Raw genomic sequence first — 25,734 nt, 5'->3', positions numbered from 1 at the left:
TGAAAGCTGAGCTGAAGTCCAACAGAACTCTAACGTAGCTTCCAGGACTGTTGAGATGCTGTTGCATGAAGTGCAGGGCCAAGCTGACTGCATCATCAACAGACCTGTTAGCTCTGTAAACTAACTGCAGTGGAATCAGCTGTGGGTTTGTAATGGTCTTCAGGCGGGTTAAGACCAGGCGTTCAAAGGCCTCCATGACTTTGAACGTTAGGGCTACTGGCCTGTAGTCATTAAGTCTAGTAATGTTCTTTTTTGGGGGGTCCAGAATAATGGTTAAGGTTTTGAAAAATGTGGGAACAGAGCAAAGTTCCAGATTCTGATCCTGGAGTACCTCTGCCCTGGACATTTTACTGCTTTCTCTGTTCCAGCACACCCGATCCAACTCATCACCTGATTAACTACCCTTTCCTTTGATTGAGTGTGATGGAGTGGAGAAAAACACTATGGCTAACTATGGCACTTGTTTAGAAAGCATAAGAATTACTGCCCTAGATCATGTGTTCTGAATATGATTGGGCAATATGCAAAAGTTTGGGCACCCCTTGCCAAATGACATATTATGTTGAAAAGACAAACAACCTCTGCTGCAAACTTTTTAAACACATTTGTCTGCAAATGTTAATGCAGTGTTACTTTAAATTTGATTAAGTACAAAATTAGAAAAAAAAAATTAAATAGTCACTGTGGCATTTCCATGATAAAGTACATCACAAATCACTTTTGGATACTGCATTTCAGAACACTAAACAACTGCATGTTTAATAAAAAAGACTTATTATAGAATTACAGTGAGCCTGTAAACAACAACAACCCATGTATAGTAACTGCATAAACTGCATAATAACATGTAGCCGACTAGACGTCAGTCCATTTTTCCAGTATCTTATTTCATTAAATTATTTTTAACATTTTTTTTACCAAATTATTTGATATTCCTCCTTCCAAATGTTGTCATTGTTTTGCATTTTGTTCATTCTAACATGTTAGAAAAACTAAATATCGTGATCATGTATTGTGAAAAATGTCTTTGTGATGTTAAATATTTTAATTATAAATCATGTTTAAAAGTATCGTAAATGTTGGTTTTCTACAAACATTTTATGATATAATATATTTATTACTTTTTATTACTTTTAAAAAATAAAATTATCATTTTATATAATAATAAATCATTTTTATATAATAAAAATATGCTGAATTTTTGCAGATTCTGCTGATGAGACACCCTGTGCAGTTGAGCAGTCGAGCGGCATGACAACCAGCAGCTCTGTCCTGCACCCAAAACTGCACTTTTCTCTCCGCCTGCACAGCCAGAACAGAGAGCTGCACATCACTATTATAGAAGGTAACAAACACACACACATTCACACAGACACACACACACACACCTGCTCAGAAAATAGATCACCATTACAGAGAGTAACACATGCCCATCACACCCACTTCACTCAGGCAGAGATTCACCCATGCGTTGTAAACCTTTAGACAGCAATCTGCACTCACTTTCTGTATGTGCACTTGCATACAGATATACCTTTTAGGGCTGTACTTTTCTTGACCTCATAATGATTTCATTAAATTACAGTTCTTTGGTAAATGACTCAATACATAATGAAATCTCAGACTTCAATATGATTCAATTAAATTTAATTACTTTATTTAATTATTCTATTACAGTTCAGATTCCTTTTTAAAGTACACCGAATACAAATATGACTGGAATATTTACACAGTAGTGGAACATAGACGATAAAAACATAATACCATGCTTCTTTTATAGATTTTTACATTTTATGTTCAAGAATTTTTATTTTACCCCAAAAAGTCACTGCATACTTTACAGAATGTTTTAAGTGATTACTAGGGCAGAAATTCTGAAGTTGTCTTTGATTCCAATTCTTAGTGATAGGAATCAACAGAATGTAGCACAATAATGCTAGTGGCAAATCACTTAAAAGCAGCAAATCCATCCCTTGAGGTTGCATGGCTGCTACTGCACAGATGCAGCACAGCATGAAAAGCAAAGCTTTTCTGAGACTTTTGTTTCCTTTTTGTAAAGTAAAATACAGCCGGTCTATTGATGTAGGTGTTGAGAGAGGATGCACTTTTCAGACATGTTTTGTAGACCCCCTGTACTTTTTCATGCCAGCACCCACATGTAGAGGTAATGTTTGTCCCAAGACTTAACAAACATTTTATGACATCAAAGTTTTCTTATAAAGCTTTCTGCCAACTTTTGTATGGATATATACAGTTTAAAAACAGTACTCAATATACTGCTATATCAACACACGCACTAGCATACCATGATACAAGATTTAAATATGCCTGTGCCCACACAATTTACTCACTTAGTAAGATTTTGGAATAATAATAATAATAATAAAATATAAAAGTTTTAAAAATATTACAATAATTACACCTTTGTTCTATAGGTAAATGGGATATATTTAGCTCTTACTTTCAGTATGAACACCTTAATACATTTCATTAACAATTTTTGGACATATCTTTCAAGAGTGCTTTGTGTGTTTTGAATGCTTCTAGTTGAATGTAGCTCACAGAAAAAGCAAAAAATAGTTCTAAAGCTTCTGATCTGAAACATGCTTCCAAAAAACCAAAATACACCCTGATCTAGCTTACTCACAACATACTCTTCCCCTCACTGTGTCCCAAGAGTGGGTAATGATTCAGTTTGAAAAGCACTGCAGAGAAGATTCATGAAGCCAGAGCTGCCTTGTAATAATATTTCCAGGGTTTTGGTGAGAGGGAGGGGGGCAGGCAACTAAACGCGAGTCCCTTTCACACCAGTAGAAAATTGTGACCATTTCACCAAATGTTAGTAATTATTTTTCCCCCTTCATGATTACATCAAACTTGTGGCTGTTTTTGTGATACTGGCTATTCAGAGCCTAAACATGCATTTGATCTGATGAGCTGATTTTAGGAAAAAACAGTTTGGTTTTGGGTCAGTTCAGCTGGGACTTGCACAGTCTGCTGTTGTTCTTTATATAATGACCACTGGCTGTGGGCAGACTTGAATGCCTCTATGTAGAACCAAGTCCAAAGCTTTGAAGTAGACTCTTGATTCCCAGATGCTTAGAATCAGTGAAACGATTCTTTCTGGTATCGACACCCAGCCCTAGTAATTGATTACAAGATTCTAAAATCTAGATCAATTCCATGCATTGATGCTCCCTGTACGAAAAAAATATTGCATGCATCATTTTCCAGTTGCCTTGATGACAGTGCCAATCCTGTCAGGTAAGTATAACACCAGCTTCTTGAGATTGCTGAGTTCTTGTCCATTCTAGCCAACTCTTACGCAAATTTTGTGCTTTACGTGCAAACAGCACACAACATTTAGATTCCCACATTACAGGATAGTGTCTGTATGGGACTGGGTCAACAAACATGATGGAACACTGACTAGCAATATCAGCAGACCTCAATCCCAATTTGGAACAGCAGGTGAAATGCTGAATTAGACACACATGAAGTGTGACTTAGATTTGCATCCAGTTTCTGGAAAAGTGGGCTAGATAATAATGGATAATCTGAAGAGATAATCTTATTTATCAGGACTGATGCTGTTGCTAAAGCAAGGAGACACATAACCAGGTATTAGAAAAGAAATTATGCATGTGACTATTTTTTGTCTTGTGAGCTTACATTTACACCACTAACACTTGCTGACACCCACACCTATACACTGTAGACTTGCACATGTCTACATACACCTTCACATGCCTGTAAACTCACCTACATCTGCACACATCTAGAAACATTACACTTTTCAAATGGACTAATAGGAGAATGTGAATGCTAGCATTTACTTCAGCTCTGAAGTGAGAATGTTTTCCCTACAGACACTGATGAAAAGGTCACAGACAGAAAGACATGCACACAAACACTTGAATGGTTGCTGTGGTCACGGACCTGAACAGAGGTTAAGACATAATTATGGGATGCCGGCCGCATGCTCATTAACTGCTCTTCGGTTGTTTCCTGTTGCTGGGGGCAAGAGCACTGTTTTCTGTTCTAATGATGCCAGTAGAAAAGACCTCTTTCTGCAAATGTATGTAGTTTGCTATAATTGAAGCACATTGTGGTGTGGGGTGGCAGAACTCTGCTTAAATTAATTTAACCTACAGCAGTGCTTTTTAGTGGCTCTGTTTGGCCAGTTCAGGTAAAAATGTATTTACCAGATTTGAGGCATGGCCAGATGGCTAGACTACAACCAGGGGAACAGCTCAGTGGTCAGAGGGCTGGTATCTTCTCTGGTAATGGATGATTCAGCCTCCAATGCTGCTGAGGGAATTAAGATGCTATTTTCCCCCACAGTCCTGAAACAAAGTGCTTGTTATCTGTAGTTTGCTTCTGTAGTTTTGCACTGGACCTATAGGGCTAATGTAGCTAACAAGTAATGGACACTTATACCCCTGTATGCCTAAATCACCACACACTGGCCTCAAATTTAAATACTGAAACATATTTATGTGTTATGCTTACAGTTTACTGTACAGCACTGGTGTAGTACAGGTTTGTGTTGCAATTACTGTAAGTTGGAGATCTATAAGCTCACATAAACAGCTTCTCTGTTCATGTTGAGTTGTTGAGTAATTTCAAATAGACATATGTCTGTGGTTTTGTGCACACACTGTTATCTATAAAATTGACAAAAAGTATGGACACAATTTAGGCTTCAAGTAGATTACTACTACAGTTTTTAGCTGTGTAACATTACATTTTTATGGATCTATAGATAGTTTTAGTAGAGGAGAAAAAATCAATACAGTACTCCATTACTTGTTAGCTATATTAGACTTACACAAAATAAAAATTAACTTTATCAGACCAGGGGTGCAAATTTGGTCTGACAAGTTTGGGGAACCAATATTGGGAGGCTATTGCTGACATAAAGCAATTTAAACACAAAACATGGTGAACAAGGTACACCTGCTAGAGTTATCCACTGCAGGGGAGAACCTGACATCAGTGATTATAACAAAATAAAATAACAACTGTCTGTGTTTAACCTCAATTTGAGTTTTGTTGGAAATATTTACAGACATACAACAGCTTCGCAGTTTCGCAACAGCATTCTGAACTAAGTTATATGTCTACTTTATAAGCTGAATAAAGACAAAAGGCAGAAAAAAAGTCCTCAAATGAGGCACCTAAATGGTCACAGACGTTTTCTGACAAACCAATGCCCCAAATCTGGACATTTTGCAGTGTAAATGGAGAATAATCATGTAATATTGATCAAAATAAAAGGTAGTTAGTTTTTCTTTTAGCTGTTTAGCTAAGTTCTGCCAGAGACTGTTTTTTTCTGTCTTCATTCAAGCAGCCACTTTTTTAGCGTAAAGTGACAACGCAGTATCATTACTGTGGGTATAAGTCACTCTCAAAAACATGTAATCAATAATATAGGCTCTCAAAAACATGTAATCAATAATATAGGCTATGTGCTTTTGTGACACCTAGAGACCCCCTGCACCCCCCAATTTTATCTTGCATAATTTCAAAAAGATGGGTGGTTTTATGCCAGTGTATCAGACAAATATATATGTTTTCTGACTACGTACACTTGGGGTAAGTGAGATATTGTGTACATCTGAGTTTTTACTGATTTTTACATTTTGCCAACATGCTTTAAAATCTGAAAGCCGAAAATGAATGGGCCAATCAGCTCCAGAACCATAACGTTAGGAAGCAACATTCGGACAGTCCTGTGCTCTGAGTGCAGTTTAGCTCCTTCTGCCTGCAGCACTGCTAACTGCAGATGGGTTATTGAGTTCAGAGAGGCATATCGGCACTGCTCTTAATCCTGTTCTGTGGGTGCAATTGAAAAATGCACCAGTTGCCGTACGGTATCTGTGTGGCCTTCAATACATCAATAGTGCAAAAGTATGTGGAAGCTTGCAGTGCTTTTTTTTCCAATATAACCAGATGTAATATCTCAATTGTTGGATCATATTAAAAATGTATCATGTTAAATGTATCTTATTGCAATAGTTGTGGAGGAGGTGAAGGTTTTGCTGATTGCCATGTCATTTGGTATTTTGATTGCATACACGCTTAAAAGCCTTTCAAATGTTCATAAAAGCCTTTCAAAGCCTTTGAAAGGCTTTTAAGCATGTATGCAATCAAAATACCAAATGTCATCTCTTAAGTGTGTAAGAGATTCACATAAAGGCTAGAATAACTGCAGTCATCAGTATGCATCATTAGGAGTGATTTGAGTTAATCAGAGTCGAGTCAATACCTTGAGTCATCTTATCTACATAAAGCAGAAAATCAGCTCTTTCATCTGAAAGGAGGAAAATACAAGAGGGAAGAGACTGGGTAAATGCAGTAAGAAGGCTTAGTTGAGCTTCTTAGAATCTAATTCCTCCTTTCTTCTTTTTCTTCTTCTTCATCCCTTTCTTTCATTCCCTCTTTCTCTCTGTAGCGGAGCACATTACCATAGAGGCCGGCTGCGAGGGGTACGTGTCAGGCTGTGTGAGTGTATCCGGAGAGCAGAAGCATTCTCAGACGGCAGTGCGCAAGCTAGCAGCACGGGTCCAGTGGGGCGAGGCCTTGGTGTTTGTCCTGCCCAACAACTGTAGTAAAGAGGGTACAGATGGCATGGAGGGAGAGGTGGCGCTGACCTTACACAGCTGTGACCGCTTCTCTCGGAATGCTACTCTTGGCACTGTGAGGTTCAAACTGGCCGACGTGGGCATGATGTCAGATGCTGACTGCTGGGTCGACTTGCAACCACCCAAACAGGTGAGGAATATTACCTTACATACCTTACACAGATGAACATTAGAAAAAATGATCTAATACATAAATCTGAACATATGTGAGAGATATTACCTTAAACACCTTATACAGGTGAACACATATCAAAGAGATTACTCTAATAGAGCGGTCTTCAATTCTGGTCCTGTAGTATCACTACCCTGCATGTTTTTTTCTGTTCCAACACACCCATCGCACCTTATCAGCGAACTGTAAATTATTTCTTTAGTTGTTACACATGTTGGAAATGGGGGTGAAATGTGCAGGGCAATGGTATTTAAGGACCAGGACTGAGAAGATGAACATAAGTGAGAGATATTACAAGAATATCTTATTTTGTTATTAAGAACAAAAATGATACGAAAATTAAAATAATTAATTAATTAATTAAAAATATGATGACAGCGCATCTATGTGACAGAAAAAACTGGGAGTGAAAAGATAGTCTGTAGATCTGTCCAAAGGAGCCTCATATTCAGGAACCACCAGGGCAGGCACAATCACAGGACAGGCACAAAGTAAATCTCCAACTATCTACCAATTTAGGAAATGTCTGCTGACTTATCTTCTCATAACATACAGCGCACCCCTAAAATACAGCCAGTACAAAGTGATGCATGCAAACCCATATATGTTTATCGATGCAGCCTTTGGTACGCACAGCAACCAGTGCAGCTCGCTCACAGTTTAGTTTTAATCTGTTTTTGTTTGTTTGTTTTTTTTGCCACCTACCGAAAGTGGAGGTTTTAGTGGGGCATGATTGGTTTGTGGGCCAGCATAGGCTAAAGTATGCATTACATTAATTTAAAGAGCATAGACAGGCACAAACAGGTAAGATATACTCCTCTAAAGATCTTAAACAGATGAATACATGTGACAACAGACATTACTGTCTACAGGTACAGGTACTATATATATATATATATAAATATATATATATATATATATATACCCATGTTCACCTATATATATATATATATATATATATATATATATATATATATATAGGTGAACATGGGTGAGTGATATTACCATAAACACCTCATACAGGTGAACACAGATGAGAGATATTACTCTTAACAAAGGTGTATTATGTGTATTGAGTGATATTACTGTACACAACATGAGACCTGGACAGGAAGATCGTTACAGGTTAGTTAAGTGTGTCTGAGTCATGCTTCTAGGGGAGTGTGTTTGTGCGTGTGACCTTTTCAGATTTTAGAGGAAGGGTAGGAGTCCTCTAAAGCATGAATAAGTCATTTGGTGCGTCATGCTGAAATTCTGGGGCGGAATCTCAATAATGCAACACTCTCTCTCTCTCTCTCTCACACACACACACACACACACATACGCAAACACAGTTAATCTTGTTGCGCTTTCACAAATGCTAACCATGTAATCCGCAATGGTGTCGGTTCATAATGCTAATTTTAGAATTATGTATGTATTTGACTTCAGCTATGACAAATTCCTCAGTGCTATCTTCTTCTTACTTGCCAGTCATAGGAGTCATATATCATAGGAATACAGGAAAGGTGGTTATTGTAGTCCATTATAGCCTCTTTCTATGGGACTAGTTGACTAATAAATCTACTAGTCATGCAGTGCGCAGCAGTCAACTAGTTGAGGACAGTGGCTGAAATACAGGGGGTGGTAAGAGCAGAAAACAGAAACACAAAGCCAAAAGTACATCATTAATGTGCAAATGCTACATGAAATGATACCAATTCCACTGCAAGGTGTACAAGATTGCACTGAAAAATAGGCTTGTAAGCCAGACTGGACAAGTTTTGAGAACTGCAATAGGAAAGGGCCATTTGACTGACATGCAAAACATTCAATCACAGACCATTTTGCATGTCAGTCAAATGGCCCTTTAAGAGGCAACTAACAAACTTGGAATACCGGTCGGCAAATGCACTAGGATATCTTGTATATCATCTTGAATATCATGAATGTTTCCTAGTTCAGCTATTAGGCCTTGCTTTGAAAGACTTATTGATGAGTAGAGATGCAACTGCTTCCTTCTACTATTTAGATTGATAAACATCATTTGTTTCCAATCAGACATTGACCAGAACCAGTTTAAATTCACAGTGAGAGGTGCGTTTATGAGAGCTGTGGTGATTTCATTGTGCAGTTTGCATCAGACAATCTGTGTACATCTGTGGCCAGAGTACCTAAGGCTGAAACTGAAATACATCTCACACCTGAAAAGGCCACTATTAGTAAGCTACTAATAAAATACATTTCACAGACAATTTCTTTAATGTTGTAATAACGACTAGCCAACTACGTTTTTGAATGGCCATTCAACTACTACAAATTAGTAGCAACCCCTAGTTGGCTCTCTATGTGTGAAATGTTGTGACTCTTTGTTGAGCTGCTAGTGAGCAATGATGGGAGGAAGGGGTGAGAACCATCCCACTGTCAAGACAATTTACACCTCTCCACTATGACAGTCGTGCTGAGATAAAATTAACAGCACAACTGCAACTTTCTTGATGTGTGAAATCGCCACAATAAAAAGTAGCGTTTATAAACAATAAAAACACTTATGAATTTAAAAGTATTGCTTGGCCACCAATGAAGAAGAAAATACAGTTCTGGCAAATTGTACTCATTTCAATCTAAATATATTCTTTCACAAGCATAGTTCAACCAAGAGACCATCTCTAAAACAAGCAGAAATTAGAGGTTAAAATGTACTATATAAATAATCTTCCTCCAACACACTCCTGATGTCTGTAGTTGGCTTTAGATGAATAAGTCTCAGTATCAGTTTTCTCCTATACATATAGCCACACACACACACACACAAATGCTTCCAAATGCTTCCGTCTGATGTGCTTGTCGGGCAGGAGATCTCTATCTGCGTCATCACATATCCCAGAGGAGCTGCAGCTCCAGCGTGTACACAGGGAGAGAGAGAGAGAGACCTGCCAGGAATTTCTAATGACTGTAGTATTTCAAACACACCCTTAAAAAAGAACATTTTTTAAATTATTTTAATCCACATAGTGTTTTAATAGCAGCTTCTCTTTAAATAATGTGTACTTTAGCTTTGTTTTACATTATAGACTACATTCACTTTTTTGCTAAATTATATTTAGACATGAAAAACAAAGGCTCACTGAACTACATTTAATTTAATTGAGACAGTAAGGAGGAGAGGTAGACAGAGAGCAAGAATGAGGGCCTGATATACTGAACATTTCATGCTAGTTTCAGATGCAAATCTGATGCATTCTGCCTGCACCTAAACATGCAGTTTATGGGCAACATGCATGAAAAAATACAGAAAGCGTTTCTCTCCTTCATGCATATGCATTTGAGGGAGGGTTATGCAAAATGTTGAAGGATCACATAGAAAATGGGCAGAGCTATGAAAAGCAACTGATTACATATTTACTAAAATTTGACTAGCAGCTGGTTTTGCACAAAATTTTCTTTTTAAAATCAGGTGCACATTAGCATTTAGGTTCTCAAGAGGATGAGGCTGAAGTTGGCTTCCTATTCGCCAGCTTCTTGTTCAAATTTTCTTTTTACACCTTATATAGAGGCAGCATTTTGGACTCACATGTTGCCATAGTTGTAGAACTGTGATGGAATCATTTTCTAGTAGTCATGGAACTCATCTTAAAATGTTATAGCATCACCTGCATTAGTGGAGTCTCTGTGACAGGCAAAACGAAACCTCCAAATGTATGCAAGCTTGTAAGCTCGTGAAGGCGCTTTCAGCTTTGTGCAGCCCTTGAGAATTTTGTTTCACAAGAAGTATGCTAAGGCCATTGGGTATGTGTCATTTAAATGATATGTAAATGAGACACTTGATCTCATGCACTGAAGCCGATACATGATCTCTGTTCCACATCGTCTTATGAATCACACACACACATACACACACACACTCACTATCTATACCGCTTATCCTCCTGGGTCGCAGGGGGTGCTGGAGCCTATCCCAGGAGTCATCGGGCAAAAGGCTGGAAACACACTGAACAGGTCACCAGTCCATCACAGGGCAGACATACAGACATATACATTCACACACACGTTTACATCTAGGGGTAATTTAGCATGCCCAATTCGCCTGACCCCATGTCTTAGGAAACCAGAGCACCTGGGGGAAACCCACACAGACATGGCCAGAAAACCCAAACTCCAAACAGAAAGGACAATAGTCGCCCAGCCGGGGAATCAAACCCAGGCCCTTGTAAGTCTGATGAATAAGGCGATAAATATTGCATTCGCATCAAGGCACATTTTGCACTGCCCTTGTACTTGTACTCACATGTACATCTAGCCCTGAAACAGAAAAAGAAAGAGAGAGAGAGGGAGGGGAGAAGCGAGTGGGGTGAATGGTTCACTGAAGGGGGTTTGAAGGTGCAGACTGAGTATATGTGCGTATGATGCCATGTATGACGCAGTTCACACTGGGCTGTATGAGCACCACTCTAAAAGATTTATTTGTTCATACAGCAAGACACTTCTACACACTCACGCTTACAGACGCTTCAACAGATGGGAAAGTGGAGGCAGGAGTCATATACAGGCAGACACTCATACAAACACACAGGCTTATACAGTAATATTGAGCTGGCTCTTTTTCAACCCATGGTGTGAGATGATTCATATTTCCTCACTGTCAACAATATCACCAGGAGGTGGTTTATGGATGCACAAAAATAGTCCTTGAGAGACAGAACAAGAGAGAGAGAGACAGAAATAAAAGGAATTGATTATCGGATCGCACTCGTCATTTTTATGAGCTCGGGTGCTAAGGAGGGGGTGCCGCAAGCTGTCACTTTTATATCCGTCCACCCACACGTGGGCTGTAAAACAGGATTATTCCAGAATGATTGTTAATGTGGTAGCATGATCATGATTATGCTAATGTGACCCCACTGGTATGAATGAGATTCATTCTAATTCACCAGGCCCATTAGCATTCGTATTATGCCGCTGATGTCTGCCTACCAGGATCATACCAGGATCCTGTAATGTAATAAACAGATATGTCTAACAAAATCAGATCCAAGTCACTTTTATGTATGATCCTATTTTGGAAATACACTGTATGTCCAAAAGTGTTACCCTTTCTAAATAGTATATAGGCAGTCCCAAAGTTTTATTACACACTCCCATAACATACGAATAGCTCAGCCTATTTGCGCTAAAGTCCCTGTAATTACTGAATAATAACTGTTAGCATGTAACAAACCTGGGAAAGGTGCACCCACTGCTAACACAGGCATACACCAGGCCCTATTTTTGTGCACATGCAGTTTAATGTTATAATGCTGGTGTATTGCTATTTTGCTTGGGTGGAAATACATTTCTGCCCATAAACACCCATTTACAATTTTGATGACAAGAAACAATAGTACCTGCTGACATGGGCGGAGTGGCATAACAGGGGGAGAGGCATTAAAAACCTGCTACTGCAGTGCTATTTTCTAACCCATTTGGCATTTGGTCTATTCACAGTAAGCAATGATTTGGCTCACTTGCAGATGTGAACTATGAAGTCAGAAAGATCAGATCTGAGAAAAATTCTAAACTGAGCAGCAGGGCTTGTAATGTGAGCCTAACTATAAAGTACAAATAGTGTTCGCAATCATTTGTCTTAGATTAGGATTATATGGGGTAATGGAACCCCAGAGACAGAGCCGATGAAATGCTGCTTGAAAATCAGAAGCTATTCACCCTGTGACAAAAAATAGAACTTGTCAGAGCTCAATATCACTAAATGTCTTTGGAATTACTTGAATCGTGAAAATGAGATAATGCATGGAAAAAATATCTCTGCAGATTTTTTTTTTGAAAACATGAAAGCGAGTTTCCCAAAAAGAATGGAAGCTGTAGTAAAGGCAAAGGATGGACACACTAAATTCTGAAACATTTGATATTATATTTATTTGTTGAGGTTTCTGTGCTATTTTCTGTTAAATAGTTTTTTTTTCCTGAAGCTGAAAAATGAATAACTTGTACTTAAAGGCTGTTTTGGCTAGAAATTAAATGAACAAATGGAGGTCACTAATTTTTGCACAATACTGCAGGTTTCAGCAAATATCAAGAACTAATGGACATTTATATATGAGGAGTTACATACTTTGCATATAAGATTAACTTTTCAGAATATTAAGATAAAAAAGTACAGAATCAATCATAGTTATGACTATTGTTTTGCGTATTTGATTTAATCTTTTGAAAATACAGCTCTTTTTGTATCCATACTGTCAATTTTATATGGTCATGTATCAGAGCAGTTGACCAAAGTGGTTCAGTGCTTTCAGGTGCATTGACTGTATTGTCCTAAAGGGGCTCAACCAGTCAGCATCTTTGCATCCTTTCAACACATTTTTGACTATTTTTCTGGTCGCTTTAATTCTTTTTTTTTTTTTTAACTCAAAAACCTCAACAGTAAAAATTAGTTTGACGTAATTGTCTAAATACTTAATGAGAACACTTTTATGTTTATAAACATACAGCTGGCACTATATATGTTACTATATATTAATCAATACATCCTCCATTTTACAAAGAAGCTGGTCGGTTTTACGCCTCTAGACATTGCTGATTTAATCTATTGTTCTTGTGAATTCTTCAGTTTCCAGAGTTAATTGGCAATATTCTCTCTTTTCCACAGCTGGAAGTGACATCATCAGCTGGGGAGCTGTTGCTGTCACTGAGCTACTTACCGGCAGCTAACAGGCTGGGGGTGGTAGTGATGAAGGCACGAGGACTGCAGTCTGATAAACTCAAAGACAACATAGGTATCACCAATCACTAATGTAAATAAGGGCCTCAAGATACATAATGAGCAAAAGTGAATGATTTAGGCCACTAAAAACTAAAAAATTAAACATAATATGAAGCATAAAATGCCCAACAGTTGTTCTGTTTGGAGCTGTAATTCTTTTTCAGGCCTTCTTCATACAAAGGCCCAATCCCATTTCTTATTTTTACCCCTACCCCTTGTTTTTGAGGGTCACCTTGCCCCTCGGGAACTGAGTCACCACGGGTAGTAGCTGAAATCTTCCCCTACAAAATAGAACAACCCTTGAATAAAAAAAAAATATTACTTCATTAACAGGCTACTAGCCATGTTCTGTAGGTGACCCTGCCAGTCTGCAGTGATAGCAGAGGAGCAGTAAAGTTCTGCAACCTCGCTGCTGGGCTTAAGGTAAATTTAGGGCATCATATGCTTTCAAAGAGGGGGGATGTGAAAATGATTCATTATCACCCACCCCTAATTCTTTGGTAATATAAAGCTGAAGTCATTTTTTTTTTTTTGCCAGCTTCTCATTCAAATGTTCCCGTTCCACCTTAAATGGAGCAGCAGTAACATTCTGGCATTTCAGGCGTCAGTACTGCTGGACTATTTAAGGTGGAACGGGAAATTTAGCTAGCTAGCTAATGAGACGTTTCTTTCGTTTCTCTCGTGTAGGCATCTTGCTGTTTTTTCTTTTTTTCCTATAACACTCCACCTGGAGTGTAACTCTGAAAAACCTTCGTTTGAAGTAGCCCTAACACTTCGCCCTACCCCTCTCTCTCAACAAAAATTGGGACACCCTATCCCTAGAGGTGAGTGCACCAAACGGAGGGCTAAGGGCTAAGTGGTAGGGGCAAGGGGTGAAATGGGATTGGGCTAAAGAGTCCACCATCAGTTGGATGTTGTGCTAAAAGTCTCTAAAACAAATACCACTTTGTTAAACATTTTATGAAATAACCCAGAAACCTTCATTAAAGTTTTCCAATGGTTAAATAGTCAAAAGTATAATTTAAAATTATATGGAAATCTGTTAAATTAGCCCAGTATCTCTTCTCTTGGTTTATATTCTGTATCTATAGACTATATGAACACATCTAAGCATTATCCATAAGTTTATTACAATTGTGTTGTTATGTAAAGTCATTATAAAGTGCTGTTACACTAATTGTCCCTTCACTACTGTGGAGTTTTTGATGGGTTTAACTGAACTTTCACTAAACTCCTCCCTTAAATACTGTTTGTCCAATTGTGGCTTAGGAGCATTGCTCCATTTCTGATTTAACTCCCACTCCAGACTCATGGGATATCCAGTATCTGATTAAAGTACTCAATGCACAACATTGTGGCATACTGTTCTGAAAATTCTTAAAGCTTGTTATAGGTGCCCATGTCTAGTTATAGTGGCTAAGCTACAACTGGACAATAAGTATTTAGGGGATGGGATTAGCGAAGGGTCAGTGCAATACTGGAGGGACACAGCAATACTAATTTAGTATTTACCTTACTCTAACGTACCTGATACAACTTGGTAGCTATTTCAAACCCCCTTCCTGAGTTGAAGTGTTTTAGAGCAGTAACAAGGCTGTATGGTCACTGCAAACCAATTGCTTTCAGTGTGAGTTGCCCACAAACCGACAAAGTGCTGAGCTACACATCTGACTGACTTTTGAATAAAATTCCACTGGAATCAAAGTATCTCTGCATTACTAGGATAAATAATAGATTTAATACTTTATAGGCATTATATATAATGGAGTTTCTCATTTCTCAGATCTGTCAGTAAAGCTGACACTGAAACACCAGAGCACCAAGCTGAAAAAGAAGCAGACAAGACGCGTCAAGCACAAGATCAACCCGGTGTGGAATGAGATGATGATGCTTGAGCTCCCCAGGGAGCTGCTCACCAAGTCTAGCCTAGACCTAGAAGTGCTGAACCAAGCCAGCCCCGGCACATTGCTCCCTCTCGGCCGCTGCCTGCTGGGTCTCCATGCTTCCGGGACCGGCCTACAACACTGGCAACAGATGCTGGATAACCCACGCAAGCAGATCGCAATGTGGCATCCTTTGTATGCCTGAGGAATATACACGCTTAAAACACCAATAGAACTAATGTATTCCCACTGTATGTGATGAATAGTTAAATGTTTGGACAGATTTTACAACACTGCTCTATTCCTGTATATTAATCTGTGTCATTATTCAGATTTGAGCAGATTTCATCGGTTAGCAAAATATTTTGTAACTGTTCTTGCTCAAGCTAGCAGCTTATGAGCAAAGATGCCTGAAGAGTAGTCTGTGAAAGTGTTGTTTGGTTTTGATACAGATTATTATATAGTGATTAGAGCACTTTGGTATAAAATAGTACCATATTTAGCTTTGGTGTTGTGAATGTGTCAAAGGAACTCTGCGTCACTCTGAACAGGATGAGTCATTCTCATCCCATCTCACCCACAGCCAAAACAGAGAGAAAGGTGATTGGGAATGGCCTTGGATCGGCTTGGGTTGAATGAAGCATTTGGATGTTTAAAAGAATATTCCAGCTTCAGCATCTGCCCATTTGCCTCTGTTATACATGTTTCGTGTCAGCAGGTTTTCTGTTCTTTTTGACGTACAGGGTGTGTGTCAAAGAGATTGTTTGTGATATTCTTCCATTACATCAGCCTGACAGGATCCAACTGCTCATGTTGGGGTTGGATGTCATTTCAGGGACCATGACATTGTCTGATCATTTCTTAAATACTGGTCTGGCTTGGGTTGGGTTCAATTTCATGTTAGGGTTCTCACAACCTGTTTTTCTCCGTACTTTATTCTTCACTACTTTCACTATGTTAAATCTAAGTCTAAAAACATTTAATTTGTTTGGCCAATATAATTTCATGTTATATGTTCAGTGTGTTCTATGTGTAGAAATAGAATTTTAGGATTAAACAGGTCAAAGCTAACCTCTCACTCTATCATTACTGCACAGTGTGAGAACCATGCATTAGGGATCCTTTATCCACCCTAAAAACGTTTGAGGTGCTTTTCAAAATTAACTGAAGCAGAATTTAAACTTATATTGGACAGGTGATTACTTGATTGTAGCATATTGTTATATATTTTATTCATCCATGCTCTTATGACTGCTATTGTCATCACTACACGGTAACCGGCCCTTTGTATAATGATGGGCCGGTTCGGGTCAGCTATGGACAGAATTTGTTATACTCGGGTCAGTTTCAGATTCAAAACATGATAATGTGGCTTGGCTCGGGTTCAGAAAGAATTTGGTCGTAAACGTGTCGGGTTCGGATTTAAAATTTGATGCTCTGACAGATCATTTAAGCTCTTTTTGGGTTCGGTCCAAAATATCAGGACCAATTAAAGCTCTATCAACTGTATGGTACAAATGCAGCAGATACCGCTTGATTATGCCTTTAATATCTGAAACGTATGGCTGTGATTAGATGCCTCAGGTGGTCCATCCAGTGAATGATATCATAGATCTGGAAAGAGGTCAACCTGTAAAACCTCAAACAACCCAGAAGATATTCATTACAGATGTAAGATTAAAAAAGTGTCTGATGTATTTGCTTTGTGGCTCACAGCAAAATGAGACTTTTGTTTATATAGATAAAATACCCAAATTAGATCTAAAGAATCTGCACACTATATTTAGTGTTAGCTCATATTTGTGCATAACGTTTTAAACGTCTTCTCAAATGTTATTCTGAATGTGACCAGAGTATTATATCTAATGTATATCAGACACAAACATAAGTGATATGCACATATCAGTAACAACTTTTGTGACGACATACTGCAGTTATGCCTCATCAAGTAAATAACATGTCCAGCAGATGAACCAAAAGAAAGCCAGCCTTTGTTTCTGGAAATAGCTTTCATCTCTCCCTGGAGGCTTAAAAGCATTTTTCTATAAACACATTTATAACATGTTATAATGCATTCATAAGGCATTGGTTATAAATATTTATAAAAAAGAATTACACTAGATTACACTTTATAGCCATGTTTATTATTCATTATGAATTGTCAATATAATGCATTATAAATAGTGTTAATAACATGTTATAATGTCAGTGCCAAAGAAGTCAGTCCCAGCTTGGAGAGCGTAAAGTAAAGACAAATACCAAGCTAACGGTGGTGTACACTGACTTCCCCACATTGGGTAAAACACTGATGGCAGCACTAGTTTAAACTCTGACATTTGAAGCCTGTAATGTGCTTTACTGTGTATGTTTTAGTGTTTCAGTAAATCCTTCAGTAAACACTTCAACTTGAAGCCTCACTCTTAACACTGGAGGAGGCTTAGTACCGTATGCTTCATTGTACTTAGAGCAGACAAATACCACTTATGAGCTCTTATAATTTGTTATGAACCCTACTTATAATGTATTATGTTAACAATTCATAATGCATAATAAACATGGCTATAATGTATAATGCATTTTTATAAATATTTATAGCTATGTTTATAATGTCTTATGAATGCATTATAACATGTTATGAAAGTGTTTATAGATGCTTACAAAGGTGACATTCATAGAAAGTGTTACCTATGGAGCTTATCCAAAAGAGCTCAGGACACCCAGTCCCTCTAGCTCTCCTAACACACTCTAATTATTACTGGGCAGCTCAGAGGCCAGTGGACCCAAACACAAGACATGACTTATCTTTGAAAATCTGTGGACACTAAACAATGAGTTGGATATTCAAGTTGAAATATCACCCTCTCAAAAAAAAAAAGGCAGCTTTACTTTACATATATATCATCGCTGTCATATGAAAATGTTATGGCTCTATTTTATTTTTTGCTCATTTTATGACGAATGGACTGCAAAAAAATGTAAAAATCTTTTTACATTAACTCATATTCAAGGTTAAAAATGTTTTTCCTTCGCCTGTGAAGTTACTATTTTGATTATACAAAGTTTTGTTAAGACAGCAATGATATGTATGTGATTCTTAGTAATCAGAAACTTAGACACATTCATCCTGTCCTGTGCATCATATAAGCTAACTGAGCTACTTGAACTGGTTTCATCTGGCTCATAATTCCAGAGATGATGATGATGATGATGATGAGAAGAAGAAGAAGAAGAAGAAGAAGAAGAAGAAGAAGAAGAAGAAGAAGAAGAAGGTAAAGCAAGAAGAAGAACAAGAAGAAGAAACAACCCTAGTAGTAATGTTTGACCTACATAACACTGTGTCCATAGTACATAGTACAGTCACTTTTGCCTTATTGTGCTTTTCTATTGTCACCTAGAATTAATTTTAACACACTCTTTTAATAGAGCAAAGACCAGTTTATACTGCACACTGCATCATAGGCCTAGGTGTTAGCAATTTCAGTACAGCTTAAAAACACCAGATGGTCAGGTTCAGTTTTAAAATGATGAAAATTATAATGCTTCATGGTTTCCCATAGACATCTATAGCTAAATCCCAGAGCACCTCCACTATAACTACAGAAAACTCCTCATTTTTTATTATCTAAAGCATGTGAACATGAATTTGGAACTCACACATTCACTCATACATTTTGCAGTATGAGATTTCTCCAAAGGGGGACTATAGCACAAAAATCACTTATGTGTACATCATCTAAAAACAGAAGAAGCAGCCATGAACCCACACCAGCAGGAGCTCAGTCTCAACTTTCAAAACAAGAGGCGAAACAGTTTATTTGCTAATATGTTGAGTTACTCACTATGATATGTGGTTTCTTTAGAGCTTATCATTAAATCAGTTCATGCTAAAGGTATATAATCAAAAGATAATTTAGAAAGTAAGCTACAGCTTCATTTTTAGAGGTCACCAGGCCTACTGCAGCACAGATAAAAACCTTGAAATTATGAAGCGTCATTTATTGCTCCTTCATGATCTTTCATCCTAAATGTAGGTCTACAGCTACACACTTATGCTGTACCATACAGTGCACTGTGGGTTTGACTTATATTCATATGACTATTCATTAACATTCACGTTCTTGAGTAATTTCCTGGTTTACTTTCCCTCTCCATGCTGAACTATAACACACCCCAGCTGCCATGTTCCAAAATAAATTGTACCAAACTGTAATCTAATAGCCGGATACACTGATGTGCTTTTTGTGTTTTTATTATAAACTAAAAAGCAAATCTTATTTAAAACAAAGTATCTGAACTTGGTGGCAATTAATGCAATTAATGTTGTGCCAGTGTTAAACTCATAAGTGGTGAATATAAATGTGGGTTCATACTGTGATCAGTGATTCATGTCCTGATATGCTCCCCAAACATTTCATAACATAATCAGGAAGATCATTATCATAAATCACAGACCAATTATAGTCATTATTAGGGAATATACATGCTAATGAGCCGTCTCTTTTACTTGCAATAATGATTTAGTAGCTGCTGGTTTTGCACTTCGGTTCTCAAATAGCTCTGAAAAACTTGACAAAAAATTAATCACTGCCAATGTTAAAAAAGTATTTTGATATTGGAATATTTCACTATAACTATTTAATCAGGGTAGCTGAAATTACAGCAAATGTGCAGCAATAAAAGTGTGATATCTCCTGCTGTTTGGCTTGTGGGCTCTAAAATGTTGTGAAATCAAGCATGTCGAGATTAGCCCACTGCATTGAATTTTGCTAAGATGCATGTTAGCCTGAGCTGAAGCTTTTAGAATGGTTAAACACATATAAATACCACAATAAACGGCACTGTCCTTGCCATTTCATTCTGCATTTTACCGCAGCACAGCTACATGGAATGCTACAAAGCCCTTAATTTCAGACAAACAAATTTAGAGTTTAGTGATTTTCCATGCATTCCTAAGGATGCTTCTTATTGTGGAACACATATAGCTCATTGTTGATGTGAAATAAATGTTCTTTTCTATGAAATATATTTATTTGTCCTTGTGTGGTGTTACGTATCTATCAGAAGGGTTCTCATCAACAGATGATATCAGATTTGATTAGATGTATGATCAGTGAGCATGTATGGATGATAGAGACAGTATACCACAGCACATAAAAACATCTGTGTAAATCCCCCTCCCCCCTTTCGAGAGCTGGTTCAGTTCTAAATTAATGATCATCTCTGTCTGATGTTATGTAACAGGCTATGTTTAATGTGCAACAGACCAAATATCTCAGGCGTAACAGACTGCGCCTGAGCTAAGCTCTGAAAGGGATAATTTAGCATTTCAGCATCTATACCAGGCATGACCAAGCTTGCTCCTAGACCACTACTGCTAGATTCAATCAGTAAATATTAATATAAATAATAATAATAATAACAACGAATAATAGCTAATATTCAAAAGCTCCTGAAGACATTCATGGTTCTAAAACCTTTTTGACCCAGGGACTCCTCACTGCCATAGTGTCAACTTTAAATTGTATATGACTACTAGCTAGCTTAGCATAATTAGCAGAATGGTAAAAGCAGATGTACACAGCAGTCCTTGCTAAAAGTCTGTATTGTTAAAAATAAAGGTGGCAAGTAGAAAAAATGTTCTGGATTGATGCCATAGAGCAAGTACTTTTAGTTCCCTTAAAAATTAGGTTCCCTTACTGTCCTTTTCATTGGAAAGGAGTTTGCTGACTAGTGTAATTTTTACAACTTTTGTGATCAGTGAAGAATCAAGCAACAGTGTTTTTTTTCTTCCAGACTACAACCAACAAAGAAATCACTGTGGAAATAATATTATTTCTTGTAAGAATGTTTACATGAGTTAATTCTCCAACAAGAACCCTTCAGGAACCATTTCTAAGCAGTTCATGCATTTTCTGGTGTTAGAGAGGGGCTAACATGGCCATAACTAGCTATGAAGACACCTAGGTCTGGATCTCAGTAGTTTCAGAAGTCTTTTCACAGATCTCCATTCATGAGATGTGGAAACATACTTCTGATAATGCAGTAACCTACTCTAGGATGTAGCCACAGGAATTACAGACCTATACAATCAAATGGGGATAGGATATTTATTGTGCTGCATACAATAATGAAATTAGATTTTTACTGTGAGCACTTTCACTGTATTATGACCAATCAGTATCTGCCAAGCTCTGTCTTATTTCCTGAGCCTTCCAGTCACTGCTTAGCAATCTTCTGTCACTGCCGTTGCTTTTGCCATTCACTCATGTTCGTAATTAGTGTGAGGACACTGAGGTCCTCTGTTTTTTTGGAAGCGTTTTATGAGATTCACTGTGAAAAAAGCGATGAGACTACACAGTGAGCAGTGATTGGTTCTCAGCTGACTTCAGAATAGCTGTGATTCAACCGCCTGCTATGTTTATTTCTGAATGAGATGCTACGCTGCCCAGAGCAACTTCCACTTCTTGAGATGTTAAGTATACAACATAACTTCTATGCTAGCATAAAACATAGCTATGATAAAATTTTGAGAATTTATGACTATAATTAACAGATTATTATAGTAAAATGCAAACCCCATAATTCTATTTTTCAGGGACCACTTGTTGCTAGCTAGCTAAATGAGCATGCCCTAGTCTAGTTCCAGTAGTAAAGTCGATCTCAAACATTTAGAAATATTTTCACCTGAAAATAATGGTGTTCATAAATAAATACTTAAGTATTTAATTATTCACACTTGAATATGGTAACTGGAGTCAAATCATCTTATGGAACTAGCAGTTCATGGAAGAATGGAAGGATGGGAAAGGAACAAATGAAAGTAAAAGGTGCATCAGAGTCATGGATGGGTAAAAAGGAGCAATGATTTGGTTTAAAAAAAGTAAAACTTACAACACCCATATTTAGCATTTAGTTTATACACTGTAAGATGTAGGTCATTTTTGAGCAAAATGGACCTAACTAATTTGATCTTAGTTACAGTCCTAAGAGCTAAACAAGAGACAATGCAGTTTTACTAGTTTATTCACAATAATGGTTATACTGCACATCACACAGGAAACCAAGCACCAAGCCCAGAGCCTGCAGTCTTGCATGCTGAAGAACAGCACAGAATGTATTCATGACAGAGCAGGCCACTCCCCATACCTACATTAATGGTGAATGTGTTTATATAACTCAGATGATATGAAACTCCTCGCTACTTGGGGAGCTCTAGGATAGGAGAGAAAGAGTTCTGGGAATGAATAAAACCCTCACTGGCACACATCTACTTCCTGGACAGCATTTAAAAGACAACTTTGAATGAAAACTTGTTTTAACACCTCAAGGTCACAGCTCACAAAAAGCTACTGACTGAGTTTGCTACACTGAAATCTTATTACACAACATTTCATTCCCTCTAAACCCCGAAACACACTGACCCAGCGTTCCCTATCACACACCAACAAATCCAAATGTTAGACTGCAGTCCACACAGTGGTGTGTGTGTGTGTGTGAGATCGTTGGGAACTTCTAGAACAGCAGTTCTCAAACTTTTTTAGTCTAAGGCCACCTTTGTGGGTCGTGCTCTTGCCCGCTGTCAATACACCAACGAATGTTGTGAACAAAATCTTACCAAAACCCTGTCCATTTTGCTAGTTGTCTCAGACCTAAACACGGAGCCCTGTTCTATGACATTACAGATGACTTGTTTAGTGGATAGTGTATGACCACGAACTGTGAATGGCACATATTTATATTTTAAAAGTGTTTAGTAACATATACCAAATTAAACAAGTACAACATTTTAGATATGTTGCAGACTGAACTGACTAAACTAAAACTTCTTAAGTAGAGATACAACTTGAGATTTTTCTAAAATTATAATTGAACAATTTTCCATTAAATGTTTTAACTCTTTAACTTGAGACTTTAACTCTTTTCCTTCCAACAAAACTTTATCATGAAATAGGAGTATTACTACAAAACCTACAGAGATTAAATACAGCAAACATGAAAAGATTATAATAAATAAAAATCAATTAAAATCACAGACATTTCTTTTTAGTTGCCAGTACTTTTTAGTTTCATACATAGATTATTTGTATTTTGCAAAAGCTTGTACATTTTTCTTGTTTAGCCTGTTGTAAAAACTCAATTAACTGTCAAAATAACAGGTAGATTACTTCAGTACTAATATAATCAATACTGACAGTCCTAATTTCTATGTTTTTTCTATCTGTATATGCACAACAATGAGGCAAAACATTATGACCACCTGCCTAATATGCTGTTCCTTGATGTTGTTGCTCTGCATGCTGCCTGGACTTACAAGATCTCCAAAAGTTGCCCTGTGATATATGGCACCAAAATGGTATTAGCAGATCTGTTAGGTCCTGTACGTTGCTAGGTGTAGCTGCAGCAGATTGGACATGTTGTTCCAATACAGCCCACAGATGCTTGATCAACTTGAAATCTGGAGACCAGGGCCTTTAACTCATGTTGCTCAAATGCTCCCAGAACAATGTGTGCAGTGTGGCAGGGTGCATTATCCTCCTGAAAGAGGCCACTGCCATTGCCTTGAAGAGATGTACCTGGTCCACAATGATGTTTAGGTAGATTACACATTTTCCCAGCAAAACACTGCCCAGGGCATCTCACTCCAACTCCACCATCTTGTCTTTTTCCCCACAGTGCATCCTAGTGCTTTCCCTTCCCCAGGTGAACAGTGCACACATACTTGGACAGGGCCAGGCAATCTTTTTCCATTAATCCAATGTTTGTGTGCACTTTTAAGCACTTTTGACAGTGGATAGAGGTTAGCACAGACACTCTAACCTGTCTGCAGCTATGCAGCCTCTTACGCAGCAGGGTGCGATGCACTGTGTTGTGACACATTGCTCCCATAATCAATATTTTTGTGACTTGTGCAGTAATAGACTTTCTGTTGATTCAGACCAGACGACATTGCCTTTGTTGCCCTCAAATGTTGATAAGCCTTGGGTGCCCAATACCTTTTCACAGTTTCTTGGTTTGTCCTTTCCCAGACCACTGTTGTTAGATACTCACCACTTCTGATCAGGAGCACCCCACAAGCCTTGCCGTTTAGGAGATGCTCCGACCCAGTTGTTTGGCTGTAACATTTTAGCGCTTGTCAAAGTTGCTCATGTCTTCACGCCTGCCCGTTTCTCCCTCATCCAACATGTCTACCATGAAAAGTGACTGTTCACTTTCTGTCTAATATATCCCAGACCATGACATGTGCCATTGTTATGAGATAATCAACATTATTAACTGTGAGTGGATCTTAGTGTTTTGGCTCATCAGTGTACAACATGTAGCAGAGAGTCAGAACTGCACAAAACGGCACACTCTGCAGTATGTCTAAAGAGTTTGCACTGGAGTGGTTTTACTTCTGCTCATGCTTGAGACCAGAACATCACTGAGAGGCTGATGAGGATTTAGCCTCATGCCCAATTTAGTGAGAGTAATCACAACCTTTTCAGATGGAAGAGTTCATTATGCTAGAAAATCATCGATCTGCTCACTTAGTTTTAACAGAATGGGGAAGAGAAGCAGCGCTTGGAAGAAACGGATTGGAAGAAATGCAGCCTGATTGACATACAAAAGGGATAAAGGGTTGGACAAAAATAGAAACAAGGAAAAGAGGGATAGTGGAAGCTAAGATAAAAACAGGCAAAAGATGAAAAAGCATACCAAGTGCAACATGCGCTTTGTAAACCCATGATTATAACCTTCTCGATATCTTACTGTCTAACACATCTTGTCCTAAAAGTTTTTGTCTCTGTCTCGGTCTCCTAATTTTTAACATTTTGAAATGTGGTTGGTGTAAAATAATATTGCATCAAGAAAGGAGAAAATGAATTTGGGTATGCAGAACCTGATGACAGCAGGCTAACAAAGAAGAATAAACGATGACACAAGGAAGCATTTTACAGTTAGCTGGCTAGTTAACACAGCTGACCACAAACACAGCTCCTAGAAACTCACTTTTGCTGTCAAGGCTCAGGAACCTGACAAAATGAAAACCTTGAGTCAGGCAAGGGAAATGAGGGGGCCTCTTTTTCAACCATCCAATAAGCCATCTTCGCTTTTATTTTCTGATCTAATTCAGTGAAATAAATCATTTGAAAGTATGTTGTCAGACATGAAGTTACATGAAAGTTTCACTATGTACAGCCAGCCTAATAGTCACAGGTTTCCACTACAAAAAATGTGTACAAATGTCCATCAGGCACTCTTTCTTAATGTAAGAAAACCGGTAAGAGAATTGAAAATATTCATTAACCACAT

The 25,734-nt window shown here is 37.9% G+C and overlaps 1 protein-coding gene across 1 annotated transcript in view; it reads left to right on the top strand.

The window, feature by feature from the left end:
- syt13 (synaptotagmin XIII) overlaps positions 1-16,512 on the top strand; it is a 28,507-nt gene extending 11,995 nt beyond the window's left edge. Inside the window, exons 3-6 of the mRNA XM_036584471.1 lie at positions 1,208-1,345; positions 6,458-6,777; positions 13,445-13,571; positions 15,342-16,512. Of these exons, the coding sequence (XP_036440364.1) occupies positions 1,208-1,345; positions 6,458-6,777; positions 13,445-13,571; positions 15,342-15,646 (890 nt within the window). The 3' untranslated portion in view covers positions 15,647-16,512. The remainder of the gene's footprint in view (positions 1-1,207; positions 1,346-6,457; positions 6,778-13,444; positions 13,572-15,341) is intronic.
- The last annotated feature ends 9,222 nt before the right edge of the window (positions 16,513-25,734 follow it).

Source organism: Colossoma macropomum, unplaced genomic scaffold (assembly GCF_904425465.1).
Source record: "Colossoma macropomum unplaced genomic scaffold, Colossoma_macropomum, whole genome shotgun sequence".
Taxonomy (NCBI): Eukaryota; Metazoa; Chordata; class Actinopteri; order Characiformes; family Serrasalmidae; genus Colossoma; species Colossoma macropomum.
The sequence above is the reverse complement of the archived record's forward strand: the minus strand, read 5'-3'. Positions and strand labels throughout refer to the sequence as shown.